At 45.0% G+C, this 21,536-nt stretch overlaps 1 protein-coding gene across 4 annotated transcripts in view; it reads right to left on the bottom strand.

The window, feature by feature from the left end:
* SEC31B (SEC31 homolog B, COPII coat complex component) overlaps positions 1–21,536 on the bottom strand; it is a 2,991,081-nt gene that overhangs the window by 1,071,281 nt on the left and 1,898,264 nt on the right. For all 4 annotated transcript variants that reach the window (XM_069610491.1, XM_069610490.1, XM_069610492.1 and 1 more), the window contains one exon: positions 6,207–6,385. In XM_069610491.1, the coding sequence (XP_069466592.1) occupies positions 6,207–6,385 (179 nt within the window). The remainder of the gene's footprint in view (positions 1–6,206; positions 6,386–21,536) is intronic.

The raw sequence follows: 21,536 nt of genomic DNA, 5'->3' as shown, positions 1-21,536 counted from the left end.
CGCTCCAGCGCCGTACCAGGCCCTCATTCCCAACGCCCCTGGACTCATCATGCTCATGGGGGATGTCATGGGTTTTGACCCATGTTGAATCAATAGACTGGGTAGATGTGGGGATGAGCTGTCGCCGCCCATTATTCTATCCCAGAACAAACTAAATCAATAGACTGGGTGGATGTGGGGATGAGCTATCGCCGCCCACATTCACGCCAGAATAGGAGAACTGCGCAGTTGGCACGAGACCACTCCAAAGATACAACCTTCTTGTGGGGAATTCATTTTCTTAATCCCAAAAATGGTTGCATTACCAGTACTCACCAATATCAGAAAGCCGGCGTTTTAAAACCACCAGACTTTTGTGTAAAACTGAACAAATGAAACAAAACCAGACCAAGGAAAGACTTGCTAAGAGGTGGATACAATGTAAAACTATATTCTGAAATGACTTGAAGGAAGTAATTATTTAATGTATATGTAAAAATTGTCAGTTTGATTTGAATGTAGAAAACTGGGAACAAAAAGTGACATTTAGCTGAAACCTGGCTTAATGAAACTGAATTCTGCTTGACAACTACCCAGACAGGAGTTGATACTGGATCAACAGCTGTGTTCCCAGGCCTGGCTGCATCCTGAGGTCACATGGCCCTGTTGATTAGATTAGGGGTGGAGCAGCTGGGGACTACAGCTGGGGACTACAGGGAGTTGAACAAAGGCCTGTCCTGGACTCAGGCAAATGTTATATTGGGGGCGTCGTAAAAGTGGCTTCCTCTTAGGGGAAACTGGGAGGGGCAGTGCCTCTGCTAGCAGCTGAGCTTGGGGGAAGTGGATAAACCAGTTATTTCACCCTGTGATGTGGGAAGCCACACCCCTTTTTGACCAGGGCATAATTTTAAAAAGATAGATAACTCAAAGTGCGGACTTGTCAGAATTATATAAGTAATATCATTATTTTTGTGATTTTTCTGTGAACATTTTGAGATGCGTTAGGACCCTGTGGTGTATTCTGGGGGGTTGCTAGCGGAAAATAGGGTCTCACTCCAAATGTCTGCATGTTAAAAATCTGACACTTCATCAATTAATGTCCATACTCCTTGCGCACGTGTGTAAATTTGGGTAAATGTCCGATATTGCAAAACCAGTTAAAAATCGCAAAATGTTGTCATTTTTGAATGCAAGCCCCCAGGAAGATCAGAGGCGGACAAGCATGGACCATAAGGAATATATAATGTGCACATGTAATTTCAACAAATTGTATATCTGGGAAGGATGTATTTTAATCAAATATAGATTTGTGGGCAAACTGACCAGGGGAGGATCCTCTGACCCATAAAACCTACAGCATCACTCTGACTCACATTTCCTTCCCCCAATCATGGGAGAGGGGAGAATTGGGCCAATGACAAGTAGAGAGGGGCAGGCTTAGCTAGGCCCAGGCACACACCCATTTTCAAAACACATAAAAAGAGACTGCTGGGACAGGTAGAGACATTCAAATCCAGTTGCTGCGGGGCGTTTTGCCGGACCACACAACATCCAGAAGATACCAGTTCCAGACTGACTCCAGCTACATACTCCAGAACCTAGAACTTATACTTTAGAACCTAAATCAGAGGCCTAAAACCACAAGCTGAGTTCTCTGCAGCAGGCTCAAATCATTGCAAGCCACTCACAGCCGGGCGAGCTGCTTGAATCCCTTGCCAAGAAAATTTGCCAGGACCAGTGCAGAGATCCAGGAGCCGTGCAGAGACTGCTGTATCCGGACAGACCAGACCAGTGCCAGACCAGACCAGACCGTGCAGAACCGCAGACCTAGAGACCAGATCGCTGTGAAGTGCCGCTAGCCCGATTGATCAGATCCGTGACGAGGTCCAGTCCTTCCAAAATATATTGTGAGTACTTAGGTCAGATTGTGACAGAAATAAGCTCTTAGTTTAAAATAATCTAATCCAAACTATTTTATTCTAACCAGAACTGCCTCCTAGAAGTTGTCACTTGTCATTTTGTAAAGCTGCACCACTGTCACTTGTCAATTCTGAAGCTGCAAGCTGTCACCTGTCATTTGAGTTTACTTTAAATCCGAAAAACTACCTTTATTTAATCGTCCGTATCTCTGGAACCGTTTGGGATAGGAACGAAATTTAACTTTCCTCTGAAAGCTTAGTATCTCAGCTTTTCAACGAACCTAGAACCGACTTGCTACACCTTATACTTGTGCCGTAATCACGATTCACGCACTCGCGAATTTTACCGCGATTTACGATTTGGTTAAAAATCCAGCCACTTGTAACCATCAGCAGTCATTTCTTTCCTTGCTAAAAATTTGTTTGCCTCTTAATCACCATCTCTGAATCATTGCTAAAGTGAGCCTGAACTCATCCAAAGTATCTCTCACTCACCCTGAACCTCCTAAAGGGAATTAAAAGCATTTTCAGCATATTTCTCACTTCATTGCTACCACATTCAAAGCACTTGGGCCTGTGTTTTAAAACTCATACCGGTTTTCTCTAAGCTTGCTGGGGAGGAACTGAATTTCGTATTGTATTTGATTGCATTCCTGAGAACTGTGTGCTCCTCTTTCCATCTACTTCCATGTCTTACATTGCATAGGAGAGGGGGATGAATTGCCAGAGAAAAAGTGATTATATTATCTTTTGCTAAAATCATCTCAAGTATTTCTGTACTGCATTTTATTCCTCATTGCTTTTCCCTTGAAATCATAAAAGTATTTTTGCTATTTGATCCATCCTATACTAACTCCTCATTGATTATAAAGAAGTGTGTTAGTGTCAGATTACCCATTGTTGATTAACATTATATTTATAAGGGCGATATCGATTATTAATTTATTATAAAAGCGTGGTATCATATTTTGTCTTATTTCTCAAATAAACCTTTTAAACTTGCAAAACAGAAATACTTCTTGGCTCAGTGGGGTCAAGGGGATTCTAAGAGAGGGGTGTTATATAGGGGTAGTCATCCAGAACTCATAAACTGGACATAAAAATATATCAATAAGGGTTTCCATTCAGTATCCCAGACTAGGCATTGACTTAGCTGTAGTGTTGAATTGAATCTTCTTACAGGGAGGTCCACGCCTGCAGGTTCCTGCACCATGGGAACACTGGACGCACAGTGTTGCGGGACTGGCAACTGCCCTCAAGATGGCAGCCCGGCAGGCGCTAGTCAGGTATCACAATGACGGTGAATTGGAAGTGCTAAAGACTGCTTTCAGTTCACTGCTACTTAAGAGCCCAGAAGGAAACCCTGCGTGTCTTTGCAATGGCTGACTTCCAGGAGATGTGTAGAGGCGCTACACTATATTCTATGACAGGAAGTTATTCTAGTTTCAGGGGAATTTATGAAAACACTAGGTTTTCATAGTTTGGTATTATTTATTTTGTACAAGTTTTGGTTAAAGGATTATTACAAGACAGAGGGTGGGGAGAATGTAACATAGGATATAGGACTCCTCCCCAGAGACTGCTATCTGGGGGCAAAGAGTTTGCTCTTTCGCTTTTTCGTGACCCTGCCTTCATCACCTTCCTCTTCACAGTTCAGTCTGCCTTCAACAAAGGTAAGACCATATATGTATGTACATTTGCACTGTTAGTGCTCCCTCGATTCCCTTCAACCACTCGCACTTGACTTTCTTCCCCCCCAGTCTGGTGTCGAATCCTACCTACCCCACTAAAGTATGACGCCCAAGACATCCTCCAAAATCCTGATCCATCAACCACTTACCAGGCAGGCAGACCGGGTTCCGCTGGCGATCTCTGCTTTACTCATCTTCGCAGGAATCATTAGCTTAACCCAGTAGTCTGTTCATCCTCCCCAGTAGCGACCCTGCTACAGACCTCTCTGGATCCAGGTACTAGCATTCGCACCCCGATCAGTTAAGGAACTGTCTTCAATTAACTACACCTAACACTCATTATTTAACCTCGCCCGGTCCTCTAGGATCACCACAGAATGCTACCGGATTGACACCATCAAACCCACCCACAAAGCTACAGCAGACTGCCCCCCCCCCCCAAACTACAAACCGGTTTCCCTTATTCCTCACTATTCTAAAATCCCTGAGTGTGTGATGTTCAACAGCATTCCCACCTTCCCGGAAACACACAGACTCTGATATCCTTCAGTTCAGGTCCCAAAATTGTCACTCCAGGGAAACAGCACTCACCACAGTTTCCAACCCACTCCCTACTGTTCTTCATTCATCTATCCCCATCCTAACCGCTCTGCTGCTCAACACTCCTCTCTCCTACTGACTACCCTCTCAGCTACCAGGGCCCTTGCCTGGATTGCTTACTACCTAGGAGCTCAGAATTGTTCTATTCCCTGGAACGATGGAACATTTCCTGCGACTCTTATACCAGTCAGGGTACCACAATGGTTTGCCCTTGGTGCCCTCTTGGTTACAAATGTTCACATCAGAAAGCTCATGTGTTCCTGTTTGGCTTTGAATGCACCCCTTTGCCTTACACCATAAACCAGAGGATGGCACTACTCTAGAACGCTCAACTCCTCCAAAGCAGACGTGATTTACCTCAGCTTTGAATATCCCACCCCTCTTTTCTTCTCTACTACCACCAAACCAGACGACCTCACTCCTATCTGCCAAGTTCTCTTTCAGAGCAATCAAATTACAACAGTTCATTACCTCCATTGCTAAAGCTACCATGTTCAACATCCTAATCATATAATACATCTGGTGCTATCTCAATGTATACCCTTCTAAAACACATCCTTTCCCTTGTTCACTAGTCTAAAACTCATATCTACCCTTGTCCTCAGGCTAAACTACTAGTGCAACATCATCCTGAGACTCTCTCTTTGCTCCTTTAACCCACTAGACAAGGAACTTAACTATATTTTACATACCAACTTCAACCTCCATCGGTCCTCACCCACTTCGAACATTGCCTCCATGTGGGTTGCCTGCCCATGAGCAGTGGTTGCCCCTGTATATTCCCTTTTCCTGTCTACAAATTCATCTAGGGCCTCGTTTCGATCTAGCTACCTACTCTATCGTTGGCTCCTCCACCTTCAATCCTGCAATTTTGAGCCCTCCCCCAAACCTCTGTTCACAGTCCTCACTTTACTACATTCTCATTCCCTCCTTCACTCTACTCACTCCCCACCACAGGGATAGGATACCCCCGGACAACTTGTCCAGCAGCACTGTACCAGGCTTCACGACTACCCTAAAGTACCCCACTTTCTATTGAACGTACAGCTGAGCGGTTTGCTGCTGCTATCTCACCTCACCACCAAGGACCCTCCACTCTACTTAGTCTACATATATTTAAATTGCTGCGAATATATAATCTTGTAACATATGCACATACTCCAAACATTTATTTTGTAATATGTTCCCCTGTAATCCCCAATGGTCAATGCTATGGACTCTTGCTGCCCCTACACCCCTCTACTATAACAGGTAATGTATGTGTCACTGTTCTTCCTTTAATATTGTAGGGCACAAAATCTTGGGATTGCACGGTTAGCAACATATACCTAGGTCATATACCTAGATGAAGTATCATATTAAAGCTCTTCTCCCCATCCCAAACAATACAAATAATGCACATGGGAAGTGTGAGGATTAGCTGGGCTTGCTTTCTGGATTGGCATATATTTCAAGGCACGCATTTGTTGCTATCTGTACCTTCAATGCTGCACAAAACTATGCACTACATAACCTTGCTTTTCAAATTTGTAAATGTGGCTTTAGGTATTAATTGATTCTGAGAGAAAAATATTCAAATCTTTAGAACCAATAACTCTTTGTAATTCTTAACCTATGTGGATTTGCTACTATACTTCTTGGTTTAACAACCTTAATCATATTCTTCTCCCACATATTGTTTACCGATTTTCAACTATTTCTAGTTGTACACGTCCTCAAGTTTTAATCCCAGTTTTTTGCTGCTCTGACATCAAGCTTATCTTACTATATGGTTCCTTCATGTGTGTGCTTTTCATCGCCTTGAATCAACTCTGTGAAACTGAGAAACCGTTTTTTTAAACATATGACTGACGCCTAAAACAAGTTTTGTGCAGACAACCCTTTGAACTGAGCTTCAAGGACCTTCAAAGCCTATATCTGGATGCCTTTAGCCATTATTTTCGTGAATTGTGTTTATTCATTAGCAATCTCAATATGAAATCTCTTCTGCAAACTTAGGGTACCACCATGCACTTACTGATGTTATCTTGTTTTTCTGTTGAGAGAAGTATCTCTGTTGGGTCTCTCGCAGCAGCTTCTCGCCACCAGCAATAGCAAGAATAATCGCATCTGCAAACCTGCCATCATTTAGACACAGCTCCACAGCACCTTTGAAGTTCCCAACCAGAAGAGATTGGCAGATGAGACCATCCGTATCTACATTTTAAAGAAGGAAACAAAAAATTAGAAATGTGCACTGAATTGAACTGATTTAAGAAAATCAAATATCTTTGTAAAACAACACAGGTAAAAAGTATGTTGTAATTTTAAACAGTATATCCATGCACCCAGTGCGGAACATCAAAAAGGGATCAAGTTGATAATGCTAATTTATATAGCTCTCTCAAAAACATACAGGGATATATACAATAACAACAAAGTTACTCACCATAGTGACTACCTTACTCCTAGTCCATACTCCCCTTTTCGCCATACTTTTGGGACATTCCGTCCTGTGGGACGGGACCGGAACACTTTTTGTAAAAAAGCGTCAAATTGAAAAATGTGCCCTTCTCTTTTTACGCGGGGTACTGCACACGGCCGTAACCCCGCCTCTGCTTAGCTCCGCCCCGCGCATCGCCCTTAAGTCCTTTTCTATCGCCAGGTCTGAGACCATTTAAGCAATAATAGAGGATAGTTATTAGAGGGGACGGTGGTCAGGCATATGTAGGAAAGGGACTATGGACTAGTAGTAAGGTAGTCACTACTGTGAGTAACTTTGTTATACTCCTACGTCCCGTCCCCTTTCCTCCATACTTTTGGGAGATTACCAAGCACTCCTCACAGGAAAACGGGTGGATGGAACTTCTTTACTGAAAGAGGTTTTTAAGAACCGCCTGCCCGAACTGAGCATCGGCTCAGGAGCTCAGGTCTAAGCAGTAATGCTTACAAAAAGCTGATGGGGAAACCCACATAGCTGCTCCGGCAATGGTTTTCCAGGGAACATTTCTGGAAGGCAACGGCAGCTGCCTTGCCCCGCACCAGATGGGCATGAATTCACTTTGGACGCTGAAGGCCCTGAGCAGTATACGCCTCTGAAATACAGGAAGCAATCCATCGGTAGATAGTTGCTTTCGAGGCCGGCGTTCCTTTCGGATCTCCGAAGGTCACAAAAAGCTGGAAAGAGCTCCTAAGTTTAGACGTTCTGTCCAATTAAAACATCCGACATCCAAATTATGCAATACCCTCTCAGCATCTGAGGCCGGGACTGGAAAGAAAACGGGTAAGGAAATAGACTGGTTCAGATGAAAATCGGATACCACCTTTGGAAGGAAAGAAGGATTAGTCCGGAGGACAACCTTATCCTTGTGAAAGGTGAGGAATGGATGTTCTACAGACAAGGCCCGAAGTTCGCTTACATGCCTTGCCGAAGTCACCGCAATCAAAAAAGCCATTTTCCACGAAAGGAACTTCAAGTCCACAGTAGCCAAGGGCTCAAAAGGTTTATGGCATAAAGCAGTGAGGACCACATTCAATCCCCACTTTGGATGCGGGTAGCGCACAGGTGGATAAAGATGCAATAGGCCTGCATAGTGTCTTTTAATGACAGGGTTTGTCAATGAAAAAGAGCAGGAGTCCATGGACAGGTAAGCGGCGATAGCCGACAAATAAGTCCTACAATACAAGACATGTATGCCTGAAGTTGCCAGATGAGAAACGAATTACAGGACCTTGTCAATGTTAGTTTCGCTAGGGTCCAGCTGCTTAGCTAAAGTGACAGAACCAGAGCCATTTGCTCCTCTACTGGGACCTTGTCAAAGGTTTTCTAGCCGCCTGGATAACACGCATATTATCCGCAGACAAGTTGAAATTTTCTAAAGATTTGAACTCAGGCACCAGGCCGCCAAGCTGAATGATTGTGGGGAGTGGTGCCACATCTGCTGATTGCTCTGGTGAAGCAGGTTGGGAATCAGCGGAAGCCTGATCGGCGAGCAGACTGACAGATATTGAAGCTCCGAAAACCAGAATCTGGCTGGCCACCAAGGGGCTATGAACAGGAGAGTGCAATTTTTCACGTTCCTGAGCTTGCATAGCACCCAGTGAATCAGAGGAAGAGGCGTGCCACGGAAGCTTGAGAGCATCCCCCAGGGAAGAAGCTCCGAGCCCGTTCCTGGAAGCATAAAGAGGAAGTTTCCTGTTTGACGACGTCGCAAAGAGGTCCACTTCTGGAGTGCCCCAATGGAGAAAAAGGTTGGAGAGAATCTCTGTGTTTAGTTCCCACTCGTAGCTGACCACCGCTCGTCGGCTGAGAGAGTCTGCAGTCACATTAAGTTGGCCCGGAATGTGCACCACCAGGAGCCAAACACTGCTGAATGGCCCATTCCCAAATTTTAATGGCTAGATCCACAAGGGAAGGTGACCTGGTACCTCCCTGCTTGTTAATGTAAAACATGGATACTGCATTGTCCGTCAGGATGCAGACCACTTTGTTCACAATCACTGGCTTGAAAGCTTTGAGCACCAGGAAAATCGTCAGAAGCTCCAGATTATTTATGTGAAATTGTCTTTCCTGTGGTGACCAGAGGTCGAAAACCTGAAGATGATCCATCGTCGCACCCCACCCAATAAGGGAGGAGTCCTTCGTAATGGTCACTTGAGGGGAGGGCTCCTGAAAAGAAGCACCCGCAGATAGATTTCTGGAAGATGACCACCATAGGAGATCTGTCATCATGCAGGGTGGGACAGGAATCATTTTGGTGTCCGGGTCCACTGCCTGAAGCCAGCAACACTGAAGAGCCATCTGCGTGAGTTGCATTTTGAGACGAGCAAGGGGAGCGCAAGCACGCACAAGGCCATGAGGCCTAGAAGCCTCTCGAACCACCAGGCCGACATGCTCTCTGACTGAATGAAAACTTGACACGTGGTTAACAGATCCGCCATCCTGTCCACAGTCAAGTACACTTTGCAGTCAATCGCGTTCCACCGGAAACCCAGGAATATCAGGTCCTGCGAGATCGTCATGGAGGATTTGCAACAGTTCACTGACAGCCCAAGACCAAACAGGAGCTGAAGGAGAGACTAAAGATTTCTTGAGGCTTTCACTGGGCAAGGACTGCGCAGAACCCAGACGCCCAAATATGGATACACATGAATACCCTTTAGCTGTAGAAATACCGCAATGACAAACATCATCTTCGTGAAGACACGCAGCGCGGAGCTGAGACCAAAAGGGAGCACTCGGAATTGGAAGTGCTCCTTTCCCAGGGAGAACCGCAGATATTTCCGATGCGGGCGCCATATCAGGATATGCATACACGCTTCCTGAAGGTCCACAAGGCTGAGCCAGTCGCCCTTCTGAAGAGAGAACTTTATTTGGCAGGGTGTGATCATCTTGAATTTTTCTTGGAAAAGATCTAGAATGATGCGCAGGCCAGACTGGTTGGGTTTGGGCACCGTAAACAGACGAGAGTAGAAGCCCTCCCCTCGTTCCACTAGGGGAACAGGTTCCACAGCCTTGAGATCCAGAAGCTTCTGGACCACGGCTCTGAGGGAGGGTGTCCCCGACTGCTGAAAGGGAGGATTGAAGGGTGGGGTAGGGGCAAGCGGAAGCCTGCCCGAGCAATGGACAAAACCCACTGGTCTTCTGTGATGGTTTACCACACCTCCAGATGAGATGAGATTCGTCCTCCCACCGGAGTCCTGTGCGAGCGCCAAAAATATCATTTTGCAGACTTTTCAGCAGAGTGACTACCTGTCCCTGAAGTGGAGGCTGAAGGCCGAAAGAAAAAACAACCTTGTTGCTGTCTCCGACAAGAGTTACCTCTCGGCGGATCAGTCCTACGAGACCTGCGGTCCTGGAACCCTATGAAGCCTGAGGAGGACAGAGACTGGGATCCAGATCCCTGAGCCTTGACTGGGGGCTTCACTAGCACCGACAGAGACTTGGCAATTTGCATGCTCGCCTTAGTCTTTGTAAGCTCGTCATCCGTTGAAGAATGAAACAGAACTTTGCCATCAAAAGGCATCTCCAGAACTTTATCTTGGACCTCCTTCGAAAACGTTGTTGCATGAAGCCAGGCTTGACGAGAGGTGTCCACCCCCAGCATGAGGCCTCGATCTAAGGTGTCAACATGGTGCGCAGCAGGCTCTAGCATATCCTGTGCCAAAACCCTGGCATCTGATAAACTGCCTTTAAAGTCTTCCAGCCTGTCAACAGGAATGAACTACTGGAAGTCAGCCAAAGCCCTCCACAGTTTCATATTCGCCACCGCCAAAATGAGCTCTGCGTTAGCCTGACGCAATTACAGTGCAGAGTTGGAAAAAATCTACTTGACCACGGAGTCAAGCAACTTGTCCTCCTTGGCCAGAACCTGAGACGCAGCTGCGAAGGTCGTAGACGCCGGCTTGGATTGCAGAGTGGCGGCCGCTACCACCATTGAGGACGGGAGCGGGCATGACGCCAAGGCTACTTCCTCAGAGATGTGAAGCCTGTAATGGGCGTCAATTCTTTTATTTATGTGCAGCCCAGTGTGGGCTTTATCCCAGACCTTGCGGGCCTCGGCCAGGACGTCCCTCTGAAGGAACAGGCCGGTGCGTTCCTGTGGAGACCAGGTTAGCGCCCCCGGAAGCACCCCTTCCTTCCTGTGGAGTGGGTGCCTCAGGTACTGGTATGCCAAGGAGTGACATCATATCCAGTACCCGGTTGTGGAATGCTAGGACAGAGCGGGGCTGGTCCTCACTATCCTGATATGCCCGAGGGTCATCTAGTGCATCCGGATCCATCGGCTGCGATGCAATCGGTGTCAAATTGACGTCTCGCTCTGCTGGAGTCTTGTCAACCAGGGCCAAGGGAGGCAGAGCCAGTGTCGCTGCCGGGGCGACAGGTACTGTGACCAGAACTGTCGGGGCAGGATGCGGCACCCAAGGGCAGATTTCCCTAAAGAGTCCTTTAAAGTACTCCCTCATGGGATCAGAGTTCATAAGACTATGACATTTCCCAAAAAAGGCCTCCTTTACCGAGACCTCAGGCACTGGAATGGGCAGAGGCGGCTCATGAGGGGCATAACCCCTTGAACGTAGTGAGGAGGGCTGCCAAAAGGGCCCGCCACCAACCGGGTCCACATAGACCAATGGGGCGGATGTAAGAGGAAGCAAGACTGAATGTGGTAGTGGCATCCGAGCACGCCAATCATAAGAAGGGCGGAACGGAGTCACACTGTCACGTGGAAAAGGTTGTCCAGCAAAAAAAAGATTCCCAGCACCCGCCGTCGATAGCGTGGGGTTGAGGGAAGTATCCAAAATGGCCACCGTAGACCACACAGGAAGGCCCGCCATTTTGTGAGCATCTGAGGAGAACTGTGTCACATGGAGATGAGCCAGATGACTCCACAGACTGGTCAGGGGACTTGATTGAAACTTTAGACTTGATACAAGGATCCTCTGCAGAGCACCTTGGAACAGAGTCTGGTCTTTATAGCTCCCCCTAGAGGGGCATCGAACCGTGGTTCGGTACAGAAAGCCTCAACTGAGGCCTCAACCCCAGTGGGCGCACCCCAGTGTCTGTGTGGGAAGCTCCAAACAAGGAGACCTCGCAGCGAACTCCGGTACCCAACACCTCAGCATGACTATGCTGGCTATTAGCACCCGATTGGTGAACCTCGGATCGTGATGAGGTATTGGCAGGCCCCTCGCGGGAACCATTGGAGAAAACCCTGGTACGACTATTAGGCCTGCGAGGCACCTCAGGAGAAACCCTGGTAGCAGAGCTTTTGAAGCCCCTCCCGCACCTGGAGGACCCCGGGAAAGAGTCCGCCGGCCGGGGTGCCCTGAAAAGTAAGGAATTTACAGGGTGTCTTTTCTTTCTGTCGATGAGTTGAAAATGCGATGAAGGAACTCTCTGGAAGATCTCCTCCCACCAACGAAGATGATGCTGAGGTGCCCGGACTGAAAGGGAGTTGCATTAGAAACACGAGTCCAAACGGTGATCCGGTCCCAGCCACTCCAAACAGAGAGAATGGGGATCCAGCCAAGCAAAACGACATCCGCAAGAGGAACAAGCGACAAATCCCAAAATGTCCGGCATAGATGGAGGACTACGCGACCGCAGAACCGGAGCAGGAGAGAAGGACAACGGGAAAATAAAAAGGTCTTCCCGATGATGCAAGTGTGGCCAGCCCGACCGTGCGGAGAAAAGGACTGAAGGGTGATGCACAGGGCAGAGCTATGGAAGGCGGGGTTATGGCTGCATGCTGTACCCTGCGTAAAAAGAGAAGGAGGACACATTTTTCAATTTGATGCTTTTTTACAAAAAGTGCACAGGACAGAATGTCCCAAAAGTATGGAGGAAAGGGGACGAGACGTAGGAGGTATACTAAGATATACAAATCAATTTTAGACATGGATTCAGAAACTGTACTCCACCATACAAGGTCCATCTGCTCCCTTGGGAGCTAACACAGATTGCACAATATTTAAGTCCTGTTTGTGACTCTTTTCTCTGCACGCTACACTAAACACTCTTCTCTTCTAATTATCTTTGATCTATCAGCAGCCTTTGATACTGTTGATCACTCTTCTTCTTTCTTCTCTTTCTCTGGGTTTCTCTGGTCCTGCATTTACCCAGTCTAAATCATATCTGGATAATCGCACCGATTCTGTAACCTGGGCTGGGAATGTTTCTCCATCTCTCCCTCTCTCTCACTGGGTCCTCCAAGGCTCTGTCCTTGCTTCCCTCCTCTTCTCACTTTACACTTGTCCTCTTGCTGCCCTCATCTCTCTCTTTCGGTCTTTCCCACCACTTCTATGCGGACAACATAGCTCTTTCTATCCTTCTCTTGCTTCTCATCCCAGATTCATGCTACCATTTCTTCCTGTCTATTGGCCATTCAATCCTGGATGGTCAATCACTACTTGGTTTTAAATTCCTCCAAAACAGAGGTTCTTTTCTTTCCTGCCTCTTTTATCCCGCTCCTAAGTTTCTATCGCTGTTCCTCCCTCTCACATACCAATATCCTCTGCCACCTGTAATCTTGGTGTTTACTTGCACTCTACTCTTTCCTTTACTTAATACATCTCCTCTCTCCTTCCCGCAGAGCACACCTTTTTAATATTCGCAAAGCAAGTCCCTGCCTTTCCTCTCATGCTACCCAACTACTAATTTCCTCCCTCATTTTTTCTTCACTCTTCTAATGCTACTCCTTGCTCTTTGGTTTTCCTGCCTACCTCCTATACCCACTCAAATGTATCTATAACTCTTCTATCTGTCTTTTGTTTTCTTTGTCCACCTGTGACTCGATCACTCCTGCTCTTTCCGCTAGCTTTCTTTAAACTCTCGGCTTAAGTTTAATTTTATGTGCCTCGTATTCAAATCTGTATTAAATCTTTCCCGCCTATTTCTCCTCACTTGTACATTTCTACTCTCCTACTAGTTCACTTTGCTCAAAATTTATTTTTCTTCTTACTGTACCCCCCCCGTACGCAGTGCCACTTCTGATCCTTTACTCTCCTAGCCCCCTCCACTGAAATGCGCTCCCATTGGCTCTTTGTTCTCTCCCCTCCTACTCTGTGTTCCAGCCAAACTCACCTTAAAAAACATCTCCTATCTTCCTAGTTTTTATTAGTTTTCTCTCACGCATACATATGCTGTACCGTTATTAATGTTGTACAACGTCATGGACTCACCACTATCTCATCCATTACCACATACCCTCAAGAGTTGCAACCCAACAGAACCCTCCTATGCCAGCCGCCATGGCTAGGTAAAAAAAAACTGCTCACCAAAGACAGAATTCTCCCCCTCTTAGAAGCACTAGCACTACCACTTTGCAACAACCCCACTGAATTGGTCAATCTCTACAACACCATTCTCAAAAAATCAAGAACAAAAAGTATCAAACACAACAATTCCTGGTATAATCAAGACCTTCTTAACTTAAAAGTACTCAAAAGGCAAGCCCTGAACAAATGGCAATCCTACCCCTCCACCTCCACACGTGACTCCTACCTTTCAATTACCAAGCAATATAAAAACACCATCGCCACAGCGAAAGCTGCTGCATATAACATCAGAATTGACAAAGCTAAATCCCAATCCAAGGAACTGTTTACCATCTTCAATGAGCTGGTTGTCCCCCCCACGTCCACACATCAAACCGTAAAGGATGAGAAATGGTGTAACGACATCCAACACGCTGTGCTGGGCAAAATCAATTTATTCCAAGAAAAAATTCAAGCCAATTTCAACAACCTGCCAAAGGTTGCCCCCCAACACACTGTTTCTGAACTAGATCCCCCTAACCTTCTTGACTAAGCCCCCGCCGCCTTTTACCTTTAGAAAAGTAACCATTCCTGAAGTCATACTAATCATGAAGCATATAAAACCATCACTATGCAAAGGTGACATCTGTCCAGCATAATCAAAGACTGTGCTGTAGCACTAGCTCCCTTCATTACAGGCTTTTTTAATGCATTGTTCGCCTTTGGCACGGTACCCTCTTCCCTGAAGGAAGCATGGGTCCGGCCACTGCTAAAAAAGCCCACACTGGACCCTTACACCCCAAACAACTATAGGCCTGTCACCACTGTGCCATTCCTGTTGAAAATTCTTGACAAGGATGCATATTTGCAGATCCAGTCCTTCCTGGAATTGCACATCATTTTGGGAAAAAGGCAATCTGGTTTTCGTCCCCGGCATGGCATTGAAAAATCAACTACTAGAAAACATGGACATGGGCAAATCTGCACTTCTTCTGCTCCCCGACCCGTAGTCAGCGTTCGGCTTGGTGAACCACAAGATCTTAGCGAAACACCTGACAGACTCTGCCCACTTCTACCATGAGGCCACCACATGGATAACATCCTTCCTGGAGGGCTGAGCTATGAGGGTCTTCTCAGACCAGGCATCAGCCACTCCATCCCCCATTGGTTGTGGTGTACCGCAAGGTTCATGCACCTCCCCTACGCTCTATAGCCTCTTCACGCTACCACTATTCAATGACCTAGAATAATTCAGCATAACAACGTTCACCAATTATACCGGTGATACACAAATTCTTCTCCCACTATCTGGTGACTTTGAGCAGGACCTCAAATCCCTAAAAAACACATATGCGATTATCCAGGCATGGATGGCAGCAAATGGCCTCTGTCTCAATGGGGACAAAACAGAAATGTTACTGGTTGGCCCCAAGGAGACCCTAAAAAAAACTAGACCGCAACTATTTCAACTTCAAAATAGAGAACACTGTAATCACAGTCTCGGCTGTTGTAAAAACTCTGAGTTTTCCTGGACTCAGCCTTGTCTATGGTTAGACAAGTTAGCTATATTTCCTCCTCAGCAGCACTTACAACTACAAATTATCAATGCAGTAAAGCCCCACTTCTCTGCCAAGAATTGCCTCAACATTGCTAGAGCTACCATAGGTGCAAAATTGGACTACTGTAATGTCCTCCTACTTGGCACATCTGCCAAAAACATTAACAGATTACAAATTGCACAAAACAATGTGATTCAAGCAATTCTCAGTATCCCCAGGAGAGAGCACATCTCTCAGGCAAGACAAGAGGCCTACTGGCTCCCGATCAAAGAGTGCATACTGTTCAAGACACTCTCAATCACTCACAGATGCCTATCTCAATCAGCACCCACCTACCTAGTGGAACGAATAAACCAAGTTCAAACACTCAGACCTAAACGTGACATATACTCACACTAACTCACAATTCCTGCCTTTAACAGAGCCAAAGCCGGGGGTCCAGTTTTGAAGTATTAGCACCAAAATCCTGGAACTCACTACCACTCAAACTTAGAACAGACACTTCTCTCATGGCTTTCAGAAAGACACTTAAAACCAAACTATTCAAGTAGATCCCACCCGCTCCGCTGTTCCCCTGTAACCATGGAACATGCGTATTGTATGTTTATTTTATTTATTTCATTTGTTACACGCCCAGACCCTTGGGTATCACAGCAAGGTTACAGACAGTTTAGAAAATTTCTTGTACAATGTTACAGTAACAATTAGAATAAGGGTAAGGCAAAAACTGTGTAGTTACAATTTTAAAACAGAAAAAACACAAATAGTTCCAAGTGAGGTCCTGCATAGTCCATGGCTAGTTGTTTAGTCAAAGGGTGAATCTGTATTGGGAAGTGGAGGTGGGAGGGCCTAGTCAATCAGTATTTGTTAAACAACCATGTCTTCAGTGATTTTTTTAAGCTTGCAATGTTTTCTTCATTTTTGATTCGAGCAGTAGGGAATTCCACAGGGTGGGAGCCAGAACTCTAAAGCTGCTCCCTCCTGCTTTGGTACTTTCATGGTGCGGAATTTCTAATAGTGCCTTATTATTCGATCTGAGTACTCTGCTAGTCGTTTTTTCTTTATTGTATTGTTAAGGTAGCTAGGGGCTTTGTGCCTAACCGTTGAACCTGCACCTAAAACACTGTACCTATATTCACCTGTATCCAAGTGAATATTCTGTAACAGTGCCTTGCTGCCAGAGTTCAGTTTGTGCGCTTTATAAATGGAAATAAATACAAATAATATAGAATACAATAAAATAGGCCAAAACAAGCCTTTTTTAAAAGTGATGCACACATTTTGTCAGGATGCCCCCGGTTATTTAGGGAGACTCACAAATATTCACGAGTTACACTTCACACGTTGATCCTGAAACCGGCCACAAGGTCATGGTGTCCCACTTTCTTAAAAGTTTGAATGCCCTGCAGGGGAGGGCCAATCCCCAAAAAGCAAAGCCAGGATAAAAAAAAGAAAAGTTAAGTCCTAGTAGAAGGGTTGTGCCCTAGGGTTAGACTCTAGCTCAAATCAGTGTAGAGATACATCCTAACTTTAAAGAATGCTGCCTCTGAGGAAATCCACACATACTAGGTGTGAAAGGCACAGGGACTAGACAACTTGGAGGTTCCCATCGTATATTTGCAGTGAACCCCTGCTCCCAATCTGCCGTTGGTAGTGATTGATAAGACATTGACTGGGCGGGCTATCAGTAGTGCTTTAATCTGAAATTAATGGATACAAGATTGCAAAGGTTAAAGTTGTGAAATTGCAACAGTGTCCCGGGAGAATAGCTCATGGGCAAAGTGCTTGCCTTGGAAGCAAGATGACACGGAGCAACACAGGTTCGATCCCCGCGTCTGTGCTTAGAAACCTCTGGGTATTAGGCGCGTTATAAATAACCAATCATTTCATATCATAACTAAGGCCGCCTGGCTCCTTACATAAATTTAAAACAAGGATGAAATTCAGTTGTAATACACCTCTTGTGTCAATCTGTACGGCATTGCCCATCACATTTGCATGTGTGCATTTTAAAAAAAAATGTTTATTGATATAGTTGAGATAAACATCAACTTTTCCATTTGTTTTGTTATTTATACATTATGGTTAGAAAAACAACAAAAGTAGTATCACATTTTTCTCATTTAGAAAAAAGGACAATTAATGTAAACATTTCTAAACAACACTCATATCAAGATTAGACAAAAAAATAAAATAGTTGAAAAACCTAAAATCATGCTATCTCACAAGAAATTACAACAAATTCATATAGACTCTTGTACAAATGCAAACGGAAGGTAACAATTTAAAATATAACAATTCAGACATACTGCTTGACATTTAGTGAAAGTAAAAATTGTACAATTGCAATTCTTGTTGAGGTTCGCATTGCACACAACTTGTGCTGTCAAAACACATCCGAGTCAATAACTAACATTTTCAAATACTTTCTCAGATACACATTGTGTGCAGAAACTAAAGTAGGCCAATCGACCAGCAAGTGTCTTAATGTTTAAGGTTGGGCACTTTCATCAGAAAACTGACATATATTGGCCGCTTGGGCAATTTTTTTTCTCCATCTTGCTAACACTTCATTAGTTAGCCATAGGTTTAATCTGAACTGCAGACAGGTCTGTTCGTGGAATGGTGCTGGAAATTTAAGGTGATAAGACTATGTGAACTGAAACGTTTTATGGGGCCAAGGATTGTTTTTGAAGTCTCTGTATGGGAGACAAACCTGCCGGGTATTAATCCAGTCCTGTTGCCAGATCTTTTGTTTGGATTGCACAAGGTTAGACAATACAAGTTCACTGGAGATACCTACAGCCTCTAGTGTAGTTGTAATTTCAGTTCTCCATGTAATTAGAAATTTGTGATTGGATGTCTTCACATATTGAGATAAAATATGTAGCACTGTGCCTTGTTGATTAGGCAGAAGACATTTTCTATATAGGGAGCAAAGCTTCCAAACATAGGCTCCATGGAGTGGTATTAGTCCTAATTCATGCCTAATGATGACTATAGGTTGACTGGCCAGGCGGTAGTGATAGGACCCGCTTCCAGAAGCGACCCTCTATCCTAAGCCAAAGGGCCTCTGCTGCCCAAAATTTAGTCTCCGCTCCATATATTATGGGAACCACTTTTTGGCTATAAAATGTAAATGAGTGGTGCGATTGAAAATATACCATATTTGGCATTTATGAGAGCTTGCGATATGGCTATTGCTATTTTTGTGTTGATTTCATTGATGTAGGGGAGATCCTGTGGATGATCTTTGATGTTTATCCCTAAATAACGATATTCATTAATTACTTCTAATTTTATGTCATTTAGGTGCCAATGAAATGGGATGCAGTCATTCTTGGGTTTCCCACATCGTAGAAACTTAGTTTTGCAAGGTTTTTAGCTAGTTGATTATCATGCACATATTCATTTATGGCATTTAGCTGATTGTGTAGCCCTTTAGGTGTCTTTGCAAATAAAACCATATCATCCGCATATAAAAGCCAATGAATGGTATTGGAGCCTAACTTTGGAGAGTCTGATATTACTTTGCTTAGTTGGTCTCTTACATCAGCAATACAAAAATTAAAGAGGGCTGAGGCTAGTGTGCAGCCCTGTTTGAGGCACCTATATGTAGCAATTGAGGAGGACATATCACATTCTAGTGAGAGACTAATCTGGATATTATGGTGCATTGACACCTTTAAGAGTGTAAGTGCTTTAGCACAGGTTTTGTTATTAGGCTAATATGCATAGGACCTTCTTTGAAGGCTTTTTTAATGTTGCATAATATGTACTAAAATAAATGAAAATGGTAGTTATCAATAATCGAATGGTGGTCTAAACAATTTGTGAACTATTCAGATTGTGATTGACTTGATCTGTTGAAACTCAGGGACTATAAGAAGGGGTAGTTGACCTATCTTTCTCTTTCTGACTCTTCGGTAAAAGGCATGTGAAGATTGGTTGGGATGATAATGGCTGTTGTAGAGGGATGATTCTTGGGGAGAGCATATAATGCTGTAAAGTGTTCCAACCATTGATGTTCCGTCACAGTGTTGACAGTTAAATATGTTGTCAAAACAAAACATCCTAATTTTACTGAGTGAGACAATAAGTGCTGGTGTTTAGAAATTATTCTGTGGGGTCTGTCCTGGCAAATACTCCCACAAATTGAGCAACGTACAGGGACTCTCCTAATTACAGCACTGTCTCTTTGTTGGTTATGCTGGCCAAGATATTATGTATGACTGGTGAACCACCTTCAGCTGTCAGTGAAGGAGTGACTCTAATCTCAGTTGTTGGGAGTGGCTTTCAACAAGGGTGTGGGACCATAGAATAAGGCATGGGTCTCATGCTGCTTCTCATGAAATCTGTCCACCTTGGCAAGTGCTCTTTTTCTAGGGTTCGTAGATCTGAAGTCATGTTTGACTCTGTCAATCTGCTCTGCTTTGGGAGGTGTTGGCAAGGAAAGCCCTTGAATAGTCAGAATGAACTTCATTGAGCTCCTCATGAAAAGCTCTAAGAATGGGTAAGATTTGGCCCAGATGAACAAGCAACACAGGAGTTTCCCATTGATAGGGAATTTCATGGCACTCACTATTTTCACTTTTTTGTTGTATCAGTACCTAGTAGGGGTGTGGCTTTGTCCTCCCAGCCAATGGCGAGGCTCAGACCAGGGACATTACCATACGGTAATCCCACCACTCAGCCTCCTCAGGGCTGGTGGCCGCCATCTCCCTTCCCCTGCCACTCCACTTACCTTCTCCTTTATAACGGAGGCCAGGGCCTGCCGACAGTCCTGGTCGGGAGTGGGTGCACAGTGAACACTACTGTTCCCGGCGCATCCGCTCCCGATCTGCGACAAGCCACCATGACATCAGGTAATGGTGCGGGCCTGTAACTATGGGCTTTAGGACATTACCGGACACAGCGATAACCTGCCGGCTCAGGCTTATTGTTTAATAATGACGCAGATGGTAGATTATATCCCACACAGAGCTGGGGTTAGCGCGAATGTTGAGAGGGTTTGAGAATTATTGCCTTCTGAAGAACCTCCAGATAAATGGTGCCGAATCTAATAGAACCACTATTAGTGTTTGTGGGAACCCAGTCGGAATTAGTTCAGTGGCACGACTCTCAGGTGCAGTTTTCCTCTTTGGGGTCAAAGTCTAACCAGGAGACAAGAGTGCTTTTTGGAAGCAGGGAGCATGAAGTATTTTAAGGTTCAATCGCACTTTTGGGTCCATATGGTTTCTTGGCACTAAAGGCCTAAAGATGGTTGATGAAGCCCTGTGTCAGGCCATCTTTGGGGGCCACTAACATTTTACCAATCAGAAATGCCAACAATGTAGTCTTAACAATATTAGCGCACACACACAATGAGATGATATTAATAACATGATACTGCATGATGTACACTCACAATGGGATTGACAGAGCCCCATCAATAACAGAATATTGCATGGTATGCCCACAAAATGGGACTGAACAGGATCTATAGCAACAATAAAATGCATGGATTTCCCCTTAATGAACATCCATCACAGCAGTATAAAACTACAACACATACATGATTGGAGAACAACCATCACTACAATAACAAGTGTGGTGCACAAACACAATGGGACACAGTGGATAACACAGGGTGCACACATATTGGGAAACACCTTTCACAACCATAAAATGTAAGATGCACTTGCAAAATGAAAACACCCATCACCGCAACCACAAGTACGGTTCGCACACGCAATGTGTCAACAACTCTCACAGCAAGTATAGTACACAGTGCCCAGGCAAATGGGACTGATGGGCAGGACCACAAAATCATACATGCAATGCACAGAAAAGGACTAAAACTCATGTTTATTAACATAAATAAATACCAGAAAGAGGAAGGCTGCAGGAGACTGTTTGCTGTGCTGGGAACGCAACAGAAGAAGGAGGCAAGTCTGGTTGGTGTCAGCAGGAACCAAAGAGCAGCACCTACGCCGCACACAAACAGAGGAGTTCTGCAACCGGTTGGGAGCCGCCAAGGACGTGAAAGCTGGTGGGTTAAGCCGGTGAGCCTG

This window comes from Ambystoma mexicanum, chromosome 8 (genome assembly GCF_040938575.1).
Source record: "Ambystoma mexicanum isolate Mex_15411 chromosome 8, UKY_AmexF1_1, whole genome shotgun sequence".
Taxonomy (NCBI): Eukaryota; Metazoa; Chordata; class Amphibia; order Caudata; family Ambystomatidae; genus Ambystoma; species Ambystoma mexicanum.
Note: the sequence above shows the minus strand (reverse complement) of the source record. Positions and strands in the feature narration are given on the sequence as shown.